At 45.8% G+C, this 12,600-nt stretch overlaps 1 protein-coding gene across 1 annotated transcript in view; it reads left to right on the plus strand.

Moving 5' to 3' along the window:
* Nucleotides 1-12,600, plus strand: part of ptprs (protein tyrosine phosphatase receptor type S) — a 240,208-nt gene that overhangs the window by 174,305 nt on the left and 53,303 nt on the right. Inside the window, exons 12-17 of the mRNA XM_062960704.1 lie at nt 764-1,069; nt 2,699-2,892; nt 4,748-4,774; nt 7,196-7,313; nt 9,849-10,439; nt 11,079-11,176. Of these exons, the coding sequence (XP_062816774.1) occupies nt 764-1,069; nt 2,699-2,892; nt 4,748-4,774; nt 7,196-7,313; nt 9,849-10,439; nt 11,079-11,176 (1,334 nt within the window). The remainder of the gene's footprint in view (nt 1-763; nt 1,070-2,698; nt 2,893-4,747; nt 4,775-7,195; nt 7,314-9,848; nt 10,440-11,078; nt 11,177-12,600) is intronic.

The following is a 12,600-nucleotide window of genomic DNA, read 5'->3' on the forward strand; positions in this document are numbered from 1 at the left end:
ACCACTATCAAGGAGACCGAATGACCCTGTGCTGGCCCGGCTTAATTTTGCGTCTTTTATTTGCTTTGTCCGATTTGCGTTGCAGTCTTTACTCCCTTGTTCTGTTTCTTTGGCTTTGTTTTGTTTCGAGGAAGCCTTCTTTCCCCTCCCCATCCCCCTTTTTAAATTTGATCTCCCTGGTCCGAGTTTTGGTACGTTTCGTTTTTAGATTTCTTTTGTTATCATTTTTTCTTTTTTTCTTTTCCCATCTTTTGTTTTCTCCCCTTCCTCCCCTCCGTCTCCTCCACTTTCCTCCCCGACTCCTTCCATACCGACTCTCCCCGACTACCTCCCCCCCTACTACCATCCCCCCGACTACCTCCCCCCTACTACCATCCCCCCGATTACCTTCCCCCCGACTCCCCTCCCCCCGACTACCTCCCCCACAACTACTCTCCCCCAACTATCTCCCCCAACTACCATCCCCCCGACTACCATCCCCCCGACTACCTCCCCCCCGACTACGTCCCCCCCTACTACCATCCCCCGACTACCCTCCCCCCGACTACCTCCCCCGACTACCTCCCCCACAACTACTCTCCCCCAACTATCTCCCCCGACTACCTCCCCCCGACTACCCCTCTACCCTGACTACCTCCCCCCCGATTCCCCTCTCCCCGACTACCCTCCCACCCCGACTACCTCCCCCCCGACTACCATTTCCCTGACTCCCCTCCCCCCGGACTCCCCCCCGGACTCCCCTTCCTTCTCCCGCGACCCGCAGAACCGTCCGCCCCCCCTCAAGACGTAAAATGTGTCAGCACCCGATCCACGGCCATTTTGGTAAGTTGGCGGCCACCTCCAGCCGAAAGCCAAAACGGCGTCTTGGAAGGCTATAGCGTCCGCTACCGGGCCCTGGATGCGGAGGACGCCGAGCTGAAAGAGGTGAAGGGCATTCCTCCGACCACCACCCAGATCCTCCTGGAGTCGCTGGAGAAGTGGACCGAGTACCGCATCACCCTGGTGGCTCACACCGTCGTGGGGCCCGGCCCCGAAAGCTCCCCCGTCGTCCTCCGCACCGACGAAGATGGTGAGTGTTCCCGTCCTGAACCTTACATTTACAAGGGTTGAACGAAAATTAATGCCTCCACCTTCGTAACTCCTTGTAACTTGTAACTTCTGCGCAGGGTTCCGTACTTCACGCTTTAACAACACAACCGTTCAATGCTAAGGCTTCCCCGTCTCCGCAGGGTTCCATACTTCGCCCTTTAACAACACAACCGTTCAATGCTAAGGCTTCCCCGTCTGCACAGAGTTCCGTACTTCGCACTTTAACAACACAACTGTTCAATGCTAAGGCTTCCCCGTCTGCGCAGGGTTCCACACTTTGCACTTTAACAACACAACCGTTCAATGCTAAGGCTTCCCCGTCTGCGCAGAGTTCCATTCTTCGCACTTTAACAACACAACCGTTCAATGCTAAGGCTTCCCCGTCTGCGCAGAGTTCCATTCTTCGCACTTTAACAACACAACCGTTCAATGCTAAGGCTTCCCCGTCTGCACAGAGTTCCATTCTTCGCACTTTAACAACACAACCGTTCAATGCTAAGGCTTCCCCGTCTGCGCAGGGTTCCACACTTTGCACTTTAACAACACAACCGTTCAATGCTAAGGCTTCCCCGTCTGCGCAGAGTTCCATTCTTCGCACTTTAACAACACAACCGTTCAATGCTAAGGCTTCCCCGTCTGCGCAGGGTTCCACACTTTGCACTTTAACAACACAACCGTTCAATGCTAAGGCTTCCCCGTCTGCGCAGAGTTCCGTACTTCGTGCTTTAACAACACAACCGTTCAATGCTAAGGCTTCCCCGTCTGCGCAGGGTTCCATTCTTCGCACTTTAACAACACAACCGTTCAATGCTAAGGCTTCCCGCCAAATTGAACTGTAGAGGAGAGTCTACTGAAGAAGCCAGGACCTGCCGCATACTAGGACTGCCATCTGTTGAGTTACGAAGGTGGAGGCATTACTTTTAATTCAACCCTTGTATATTGATACAACCAAAAAAAAACATCAACCAGTCCAACAGCCATACAAAAAATCCAATAGATAGATTGATCTATTTATTGATTCGTGCACTGACCATATCTGTACACATCATAAAAATGAAAATATATATCATATATGCTCGAGTATAAGCCGACCCGAATATAAGCTAGGGCACCTAATTTTACCACAAAAAAACTGTTCCCTCCTCACCTCTCAAGCATGCACATGCCTTGTGAAAACAAAGTTCCTTCAGCCTCCATTTCTCTCCCTTTGGCTTCTCCTTCCTTCCTTCCTTAGGCTTCTCCTTAGGAAGGAAGTAGAAAGAGGGATTTATAATATTAAGGTCTCCATTGGCAGTGAGTTCTACTGCTGAACAGCTCTCTTTACAGTCAGGAAGTTCTTCTGTTCAGGTGGAATCCGTGGCTCCACTGAGTTCTAGTCTCTTCCTTGTGACATCCAGGATACATCCACTAACACAACATAATCTACGTCAATCTTCCTTATGAGTATCACATGCCACTCGAAACATACTATGTATACAACAGCAGTGAGCCTCACATTCTCTGTCTTCACTTGTATACACCAGATTCCATTTGAAGCTCAGACAAAGCGCTGTCGGCTTCTCCGGTTTAGTCTGAGCCTTTCCGTCTCTTCCCCGATCCTTCTCCGCAGTGCCCAGCGCCCCGCCTCGCAAGGTGGAAGTGGAGGTTCTGAACTCGACGGCCATCCAAGTCTTCTGGCGCTCCCCGGTCCAGAATAAGCAGCACGGGCAAATCCGCGGATACCAGGTCCACTTTGTCCGCATGGAGAACGGAGAGGCCAACGGTTTGCCCCAGATCAAGGACGTGATGTTGGCCGATGCTCAGGTGGGTTGAGCACCTCGGGATGCTAAATAATAATGATACAGTAATAATAATAATAATAATAATAATAATAATAATAATGATGTAATAATAATAACAACAACGTATATTCCGTTCTATCTTCCCAAGGGGACTCAGAGCGGATTACAGGTACATATATGGCAAACATTCAGTGCCGTTATACCAGGGGTCCTCAGACTATTGGGGGCTGGACTAGGATGAAAGAGTCCAAAATTAGGATTGTTGTTGTTATGAGCCTTCAAGTCATTTCAGACTTAGGTCAACCCTGGAGGGCCTTAGTTTGGGGACCCCTGATCTAGAGGCTCTCATAAGACCATAGGTAAGCAAAGAGACCTCCAAAGACCATCTAGATGGTCTCATAAGACCATCAGAAGACCATCTAGATGGTTTCATAAGGCCATAGGTAAGGAAAGGGACCCTCAAAGGCCATCTAGACGGTCTCATCAGACCATGGGTAAGGAAAGTGACCTCCAAAAGCCATCTAGATGGTCTCATAAGGCCGTAGCTAAGGAAAGAGACCTTCAAAAACCATCTAGACAATCTCATAAGACCATAGGAAAGCAAAGAGACCTCCAAAGACCAGGTAGACTTAGGTCAACCCTGAGTCTAAAGTTTAGGACAGGGGCCAGGTCAATGACCTTGGAGGGCCACATCTAGCCCACGGGCCTTAGTTTGGGGACCCCAGTGTTATAGGATTGACAGAAACAGACAGAACATTAACAGAGGCAAGGCTTCCCTATTTTCCTCTCTCGGAATAGGCTGTGCTCGACCCTGCCATGGGGAGGTGGTGTTGTTTCCTTTTCCTCTCCGAGGAGCCTGTCTTCCATGGACACCTCTCCTGGTTAGGTAATAATAAAAATAATAATATTAACAACAGGAAAAACTCAGCCACTATCAGGACCTCAAGATTGAACTTCAAAGACTCTGGCAGAAACCAGTTCATGTGGTCCTGGTGGTGATGGGCACACTAGGTGCCGTGCCAAAAGATCTCAGCCAGCATTTGGAAACAATAGACATTGACAAAATCACAATCTGCCAACTGCAAAAGGCCACCCGACTGGGATCTGCACGCATCATCCGAAAATACATCACACAGTCCTAGACACTTGGGAAGTGTTCGACTTGTGATTTTGTGATATGAAATCCAGCATATCTATCTTGTTTGCTGTGTCATAATAAAATAATAATAATAATAATAATATAATATACTTATATTCTATCTCCCCAATGAGCGGATATACAATTGACAGAAACAGACAGTACATTAACAGAGGCAAGGCTTCCCTCCTTTCATTCCGGCATCCGGATGTCTGTCATAGATGTGGGCGAAACGTCAGGGGAGGATGCTTCTTGAACATGGCCACATAGCCCAGAAAACTCACAACACCCCAGTGATTCCGGCCATGAAAGCGTTTGACAATGCAGTGTTATTATTATGTCTTACCCACTCTCCTTATGACTTGAAGTGGGTCAAAAAATACATAATCATAAATATTCTATAAAATACACCTATTGAAACATATTATATCATAGATTAAAATACACAAAACAAAGATTTAAAATAGAATAAACACAAGATGTGAGTTAAAAATTCATAGTTAAAATTGGCTGGGTAGGTCTTTGGGCTCCTTTGTATTGCTGTTATTAACCAGAGCCATTCATTCTGACTAACGCCATAGTTTCTCGGGCTTCTCTTCCGCTTGTCCCAGGAGTCCGTGGGCCCTCGGAGGCCACGTTTCCTTTCTGGGTGGCTTCTCCTCCACTTGCTGTCTCCGCCTCACGCCTTTTCTTTCTTTCCTTCCTTCCATTCCTATCCGCATACCCTTCTCTTGCTCAGTGGGAAACGGATGACACCGCGGAATACGTAAGTACGAGGCTCCTCTCCCGGGGCGGTTTGGCCTCCGCATCCTTCGCTCTCATTGGTGTGATGCTGTGAAAGTGTTGTCGGTTGCTCCGCCCACCCTCTAATCCCTCCTGCCTTTCTTCCCTCCAGTGCTTTGTCCCATTTTATTTCCGCTAAGTTTTTTGCAGCATACGATACCAGTGAGAATGAATTGGGCCTTTCGTGTCAGAAGCGAATTGAGGCTATAGTTATCATGTATTTAAATATGCAAACCAAGTTATACTAAATGTCCTTTGACCAGCAACTGGACACTTGGAGTGTCTCTGGTGTTGCTGTGAAAAGGCAGGGCTCAGGGTGTATTGTAGTACCATATATACTCGAGTTTAAGCCGACCCAAATATAAGCCAAGGAACCTAATTTTACCACAAAAAAACTGGGATAACTTATTGACCCAAGCATAAGCCAACCGTGGGAAATGAAGCAGCTACTGGTAAATTTCAAAATAAAAATAGATACCAATAAAATTACATTAATCGAGGCATCAGTATATATATATAAAAAATGTAATGTGTTTTTTTCTTATGGAATAAACAACAAAACCACTGAACCAAATCACACCAAATTTGTCCACAAAAGACATAGTCATCCAATCTATGTCTTTCAATAAAAAAACCCTAGAAAAATAAAGTCCAAATTACAAAGAACGAGGAAGAGCCGTTCTCCACCCGGCTGCCAGTCAGAAGGGAACGCCCCGCCCCCTTTAGGCATCTGTAGGTTCAATCTATATATAAAAAAATGTAATGTGCATTTTTCCCATGGAGTAAACAACAAAACCACTGAACCAAATCACACCAAATTTGGCCACAAAAGGCATAGTCATCCAATCTATGTTTTTCAATTAAAAAACCTAGAAAAATAAAGTCCAAATTACAGGAACGAGGAAGAGCCGTTCTCCACTTGGCTGCCAGTTATATTTGTAAATATCTTGTATATATATATAGTTGGAATAAAGCCTTAGAACCGCTGCATTCTAAAAGATTTATATTTGTAAATATCTTGTGTATATATATATATTTGGAATAAAGCCTTAGAACCGCTGCGTTCTAACAAATTTATATTTGTAAATATCTTGTATATATATATATATGGAATAAAGCCTTAGAACCGCTGCGTTCTAACAAATTTATATTTGTAAATATCTTGTATATGTATATATATGGAATAAAGCCTTAGAACCGCTGCGTTCTAACAAATTTATATTTGTAAATATCTTGTATATATATATATATGGAATAAAGCCTTAGAACCGCTGCATTCTAACAAATTTATGTTTGTAAATATCTTGGATATATATTTGGAATAAAGCCTTAGAACCGCTGCGTTCTAACAAATTTATATTTGTAAATATCTTGCATATATATTTGGAATAAAGCCTTAGAACCGCTGCATTCTAACAAATTTATATTTGTAAATATCTTGTATATATATATTTGGAATAAAGCCTTAGAACCACTGCGTTCTAAGAAATTTATATTTGTAAATATCTTGTATATATATTTGGAATAAAGCCTTAGAACCGCTGCGTTCTAACAAATTCATATTTGTAAATATCTTATATATATATATTTGGAATAAAGCCTTAGAACTGCTGCGTTCTAACAAATTTATATTTGTAAATATCTTATATATATATATTTGGAATAAAGCCTTAGAACCGCTGTGTTCAGCTGATTTGCGACTGAGGTGTCGTTTGTCGGTACTGCTTCTCCCGACGGGAGGCAGTCTGACCAAGGATGAATTGGTGAGAGTCAAGGGATCACCAATAAATCAGGATGCTGCGGAGCTGATTTTTTTTAAACCTACCCTGAGCGTAAACTCCTTGAGTTGGTCATAGGCTGGAAATAACTTGAAGGCAGAACCGAGAAGCTGCTCAAACATCAAGGCCTGCAATGACGACTTGCCGTTATCTAGCGCTGCGGCTTCGGCGGTATCAAACCGTGTTGTCCGAGAACCCGAACCCCTGCTGTCCTCTTCAAAATAAAAGCAAGCGAAGGGGAGAAAGGTTGAGAAAGAGCGTGAAGACAGGCCTGGGGAGGCTTTAATCTGCTTGAAGCTGGCAGGGCTTTCGTTCCTCCCTCTGAGAGTTTTAAGACCCTTTGAAGGACTTGGCAAAGCTTTTGATGGCAGAAGCGTTTTCTGTCGAGATAGGGAGAAGGCAAACGAAAATATGCCTTTTGGTGCTGAAACCAACCTTTTCCCTCCGCCTTTCCTCCCCAGTTCCTTGTATTATTATTTTTTTGGTTTTTGTTGTCTTCCTGCATGCGTCCGAGTGGTGGTTGCTTTTGTTGTTGTCCCCGCTCTCTCTCACCCCGGTTGCCGTTCTCATCTCCAAAACAGAAAAGGGAGATTCCTAACGCCTGTCTGGGATTTTGTTGTCCGTAGGAGATGGTGATCGCGGGGTTGCAGCCAGAGACGGCCTACTCCATCACGGTGGCGGCTTATACCATGAAAGGAGATGGTGCCCGGAGCAAACCCAAAGTCGTGGTGACCAAAGGGGCAGGTGAGTCTCCTCCAGGGATCGGAAAGATGAGAGTGAAATGTGTTTACTGGGTGGCTGTGAGTTTTGTATAGCCATGTTGCACCAGCTGCACCCGTACCTCGGGAAGTCAGACTTGGCCACACTTGTCCGCACTCTCATCACAACTTGGATAGATTACTGCAACGCGCTCTACATGGGGCTGCTTTTGAAGACTGTTCAGAAGTAGTCCAGTGGTTCCCAAACTTATTTGGCCTGCTGCCCTCTTTCCAGAAAAAAATATGATTCAGCGCCCCCTGGAAAGGGGGCGTGGCTTAAAGGGGTGGGTGTGGCTCCTGCTCAAGAGGGGAGAGCCCTAGTCCAAGATGCAGGGCTGCGAGGGGAGGTGGGTGGGCCATAAATGGGCAGCCAGGACTGGGATAGGCGGAGTTACGAGCTCTGAGGCAGGGCTGAGCTTCTATCCCTGTCCTGCGCTGCCTGCCAGGATACAGAGGGCGGGGCTAGAGGAAGGGCGGGGCCTCTTCTCAAGTGCCTAACAGGACTGAACCTCTATACTCTGCTCCCGTGGTCTAACAAGCACCTCAGAAGAGGTATAGAGGCTCAGCCCTGTCTCGCGCTCTTGGGAAGAGGCCCCGCCCCCATCCCTAGCCCCGCCCTTTAGTCCTAAAAGGCCTCTCAGGAGAAGTATAGAGGCTCAGCCCTGTCTCGGGCTCTTGGAAAGAAGCCCCGCCCCCTTCCCTAGCCCCGCCCTTTAGTCCTAAAAGGCTCTCAGGAGAGGTATAGAGGCTCAGCCCTGTCTCAGGCTCTTGGAAGGAGGCCCCGCCTCCACCCCTAGCCCCCACCCTGCAGGGTGAGAGAGAGCAAAATATTCAAGCAGCATTACTATAAGGATTCATTTTCAAGCTTGGATCTACACATGCCAAAGTCACAGAAACAGATCATGTTCCAAAGGCACCTTGGAACCAACTACCAGCCGGGGAGACATCGCAAAAATCCCCAGTGTCCTCTGACTAAAAATACTCCATTGCAGAAGAGTTGACCGTCTGTTCCAAGTTTCTCTACAAATTGGGTTGTTGTATGTCTTTCGGGCTGTGTGGCCATGTTCCAGAGGTATTTGTTAGCGTGGAGGTCAGGGTGCGTGCCGGGTGGCTTTCTTCAAACTCCATCAATCATCTTCTCCAGCACCCTGATGAATTGGTTGCAATCGTCTGCCTCACCAATTCCTGTTCAATGTCAGACTCAAACACATCCGTAGTCTGAGGTCCAAACATTTATTTCAATATCTACAAACATATTTACAAAGCATAGCAAAAGCCATCACTTTGAGCTGGCATTCTCTTATGCCTCTCAGCTCGGCAAGCACAGCTCAACACACAGAGAGATAAGATAAGCACATTCCTCAGTCCCAAGAAAGTTCCAATCTCCAAAGCCAGAAACCATGCCTGATAGGTCATAGCAATCACAACAGGCTGTCAGTCAAAACTAGCCTGCTGCTAACTGTTTCATTACTGAAACACACACTCTTGCCTAACAGCAGAAAACAGTGTATTTCATACACATAAAACCATAATCCAACAATATTCTCTAACAGTGTATTTCATACACGTAAAACCATAATCCAACAGTATTCTCTCCTGACGTTTCGCCCACATCTATGGCAGGCATCCTCAGAGGCTGTGAGGCATGGATAAACTAGGCAAGGAAAGGAAAAAAAATACATATCTGTGAAGAGTCCAGGGTGTGGCAAGAGTCCTTTGTCACTGGGAAGCCAGCATTAATGTTTCAGTTAATCACCCTAATTAGCATTGGAAAGGTTTTGTCTCTTACCTTTGTTCAGTCATTAGCCGTCCTTGGGGCTCCTGTCCTTGGGGCTCTACTGTTTTGATTTTAGAGTTTTTCAATACTGGTAGCCAGATTTTGTCCATTTTCATGGTTTCCTCCTTTCTGTTGAAGTTGTCCACATGCCCCGCACCCCTCCCTTCTTATTATCCAACATATTCACTTAACCTGCCGGCCTGTTTTTGTTGGATAAGTGAGACTCTACTGTATATTGATAATCTTATGTTATCTGCTTAGAACTGGATTCTATGAGGCCCCTTCTATACAGCTGGATAAAATGCACACTGAAGTGGATTATATGGTAGTGTGGACTCAAGATAATCCAGTGCAAAGCAGATAATATAACATTATAAACGGGTTATATAGCTGTGTGGAAGGGCCTTGAGTCTACACTGCCATAATCCAGTGCAAATTAGATCATTAGAGCCTAAGTGAGGCCTAAGTCTGCCTGTCCCCTGGGCTGAGTGGGTTGCTAGGAGACCAAGTGGGCAGAGATAGTCCTCTAACTGGCAACAATTGGATAAAAACAATTATTCCTCTCCCTCTAATTGGGACTTTATTTTTCTTTTCTTTTTGTTGTATCAATCTAGAGGCGTGGATGATGGGTTGTGTTGTCAAATTTCGAGGTTGGGGGGCCTGTAGTTTTGTTGTTTTGTTGGTCGCCGTGATGCCATCACTGATTTATATATATAGATTATTTTCTCTCTTTCCCTTTCGTAGTCCCAGGAAAGCCAGCGCTCTCGGTCCACCCGACTCACGACAACGGCCTCCTGGTCAAGTGGGAGCCCCCTCCGGACGCCGACGGGCAGGTCTTGGGCTACCGGCTCCAGTTTGGGCGCCAAGACGTGGCCCCGTTGTCCACGCTGGAATTCGGGGCCCAGGAGGCGCAGTACACGGCCGCCAGCATCCACAAAGGCGCCACCTACGTCTTCCGGCTGTCGGCCAAGAGCCGGGCCGGCTTCGGGGAAGAGGCGGTGGCCGAGTTTGCCCTCCCGGAGGACGTGCCGCGGGGTTACCCGCAGATCCTGGAGGCCAGCAACGTCTCTTCCCGCTCGGTGCAGTTTGGCTGGCTGCCTCCGGTGTTGGCCGAGCGCAACGGGGCCATCGTCCGGTACACCGTGGCCTTCCGGGAGGCCGGGGCGCCGGGGGCCCCTCAGGAGAAAGAGCTGGCTCCGTCCCCCGAGAATTCCTACACCCTGAACGGCCTCAAGCCCAACACGGCCTACGACGTTAAAATCCGAGCCCACACCAGTAAAGGTGCCGGGCCCTACAGCCCCACTGTCCAATACCGGACGTTCCTCTTGGACCAAGGTAGGACTCGCCGGAATCTCCTCCGTGTGTGACTCTTCCCGTGTCCGCCGCTCTTCCTGCAAATAAATAAGTAACAAAAGGCCCTCTGGGCCGTAGCTCACCGCCAGCTTTGACGACGGGTGTGTGAGTACGTTTTCTATTTTAAAAAATTAGCCAAAGGCAGACAGGCATCTCTCTGCCTTCGCCAGGTAAGTCCCGTTTCCTCTTCCTTCCAAGTCCAGACAGCCCTTCTTGATTGACAGCTGGGCGGAGCGATCACAGGTGGGCGGAGCCTTCTCTTCAGCGTTCTCGCGGTCCTTCCTCCTCTCTGTCTCTTTTGTCTTTCTTCCTTTTTATTCTCTCTCTGTTTTGTTTTTTTTTGCAAGCTGCAAAGGAAGGGGAAAGGTGGCAAAACATATACAACGAGATCTATTTTTTCTTTTTCAGCAGCCAATCAGGAACAATTTTTTGAGTTGATGGGGAGGGCGGGGCAAGTGCCAAAAGCATCCAATAAGGGACGGACACCTCTTTACACATCCCTATTTTTTTGAGATTTGGATAATCAAGCTAGAGATGAACTTATAACGGGAGAACTCGGAACTCGGTCGGCGGAATCCGAGCTCTGTTTTGTCCGCTCAACTTTCTCTCGCTTTTTCGTAGTTTTCCCCAAGAATTTCAAAGTCAAGATGGTCACCAAGACGTCGGTCCTTCTGGGCTGGGAGTTTCCCGAGAATTACAACTCTCCCATTCTATACAAGGTAGTTATCGTTATTATCAAAGCAATAATAATAATAATAATCTATATATATATATAAGAGTGATGGCATCAGGGCAGCGGACAAAACAACAAAACTACAGGCCCTCCAACCTCAAAATTTGACAACACAACCCATCATCCACGCCTCTAGGTTGATACAACAAAAAGAAAAGAAAAATAAAGTCCTACTTAGAGAGAGAGGAATAATTGCTTTTATCTAATTGCTGCCAGTTAGAAGGCTAAGCTCCTCCAACTTGGTCTCCTAGCAACCAAATAAAAAATAATAAAAAACACTAAAAAATAATAAAAAACACTAAAAAATTAATACAATAAAATATTATAATAACAGAAAATAACTAAAAATAATACAAGAAAATAATAATAATATAATAAATAAAAAGATAACTTACAATAAAATTAATTAAAAAATACAAATAACGTCAAGTAAAAATTACACAACAATTTTTCACCAATACCACCACCACTTTGCCACAGCAACACGTGACCGGGCACAGCTAGTCTATATATATAAAAATGTAATGTACGTTTGTAGGACTGAGTAAACAACAAAACCACTGAACCAAATCACACCAAATTTGGCCACAATACACCAACACATCCAAGGTATGATCTCCACTAAAAAAAAAACTAAACAAATAGGAATGAATAGCCTTGCAACTTCAAAGTCTGGCTGCTTCTCATTATTTTATTTTCCATACCACCAGACTACGCCACAGCAACACGTGGCCGGGCACAGCTAGTAATGATAATACTAATAACACAGTCCTAAATGCTTGGGAAGTGTTCGACTTGTGATTTTGTGATACAAAATCCAGCATATATATCTCGTTTGCTGTGTCATACTATATAATAATAATAATAATAATAATAATAATAATAATAATAATAATAATAATAATAATGTAGTTATAATGGCATCATCTAGAGTCCTGTGCGCAGTTCTCGTTTGAACAAAGATATCGAGTCAGAACACATTCAGAGAAGGACAAAAGAGGTAGCGAGAACAAGACATAGGAGATAAGTGGGTTGCTGTGAGTTTTCCAAGCTGTCTGGCCATGTCCCGGAAGCATTCTCTCCTGACATTTCACCCACATCTGTGGCAGGCATCCTCAGAGGTGAGGTCTGTTGGAAGTGAGGCAATTGGGATTTATATATCTGTGGAATAATGTCCAGGGTGGGAGAAAGAACTCTTGTCTGTCGAAGGCAAGTAATGTTGCTATTGGCCACCTTGATTAGCATTGAATGGCCTTGCAGCTTCCTGCCTGGGGGAATCCTTTGTTGGGAGGTGTTACCTGGTTCTGGTTGTTTCCTGTCTAGAATTCCCCTGTTTTCTGAGTGTTGCTCTTTATTTACTGTCCTGAAAAGAGTTTAGAGATATGGCATAAATATTTAGGACATAGAAGT

This window comes from Anolis carolinensis, unplaced genomic scaffold (genome assembly GCF_035594765.1).
Source record: "Anolis carolinensis isolate JA03-04 unplaced genomic scaffold, rAnoCar3.1.pri scaffold_7, whole genome shotgun sequence".
Classification (NCBI taxonomy): domain Eukaryota; kingdom Metazoa; phylum Chordata; class Lepidosauria; order Squamata; family Dactyloidae; genus Anolis; species Anolis carolinensis.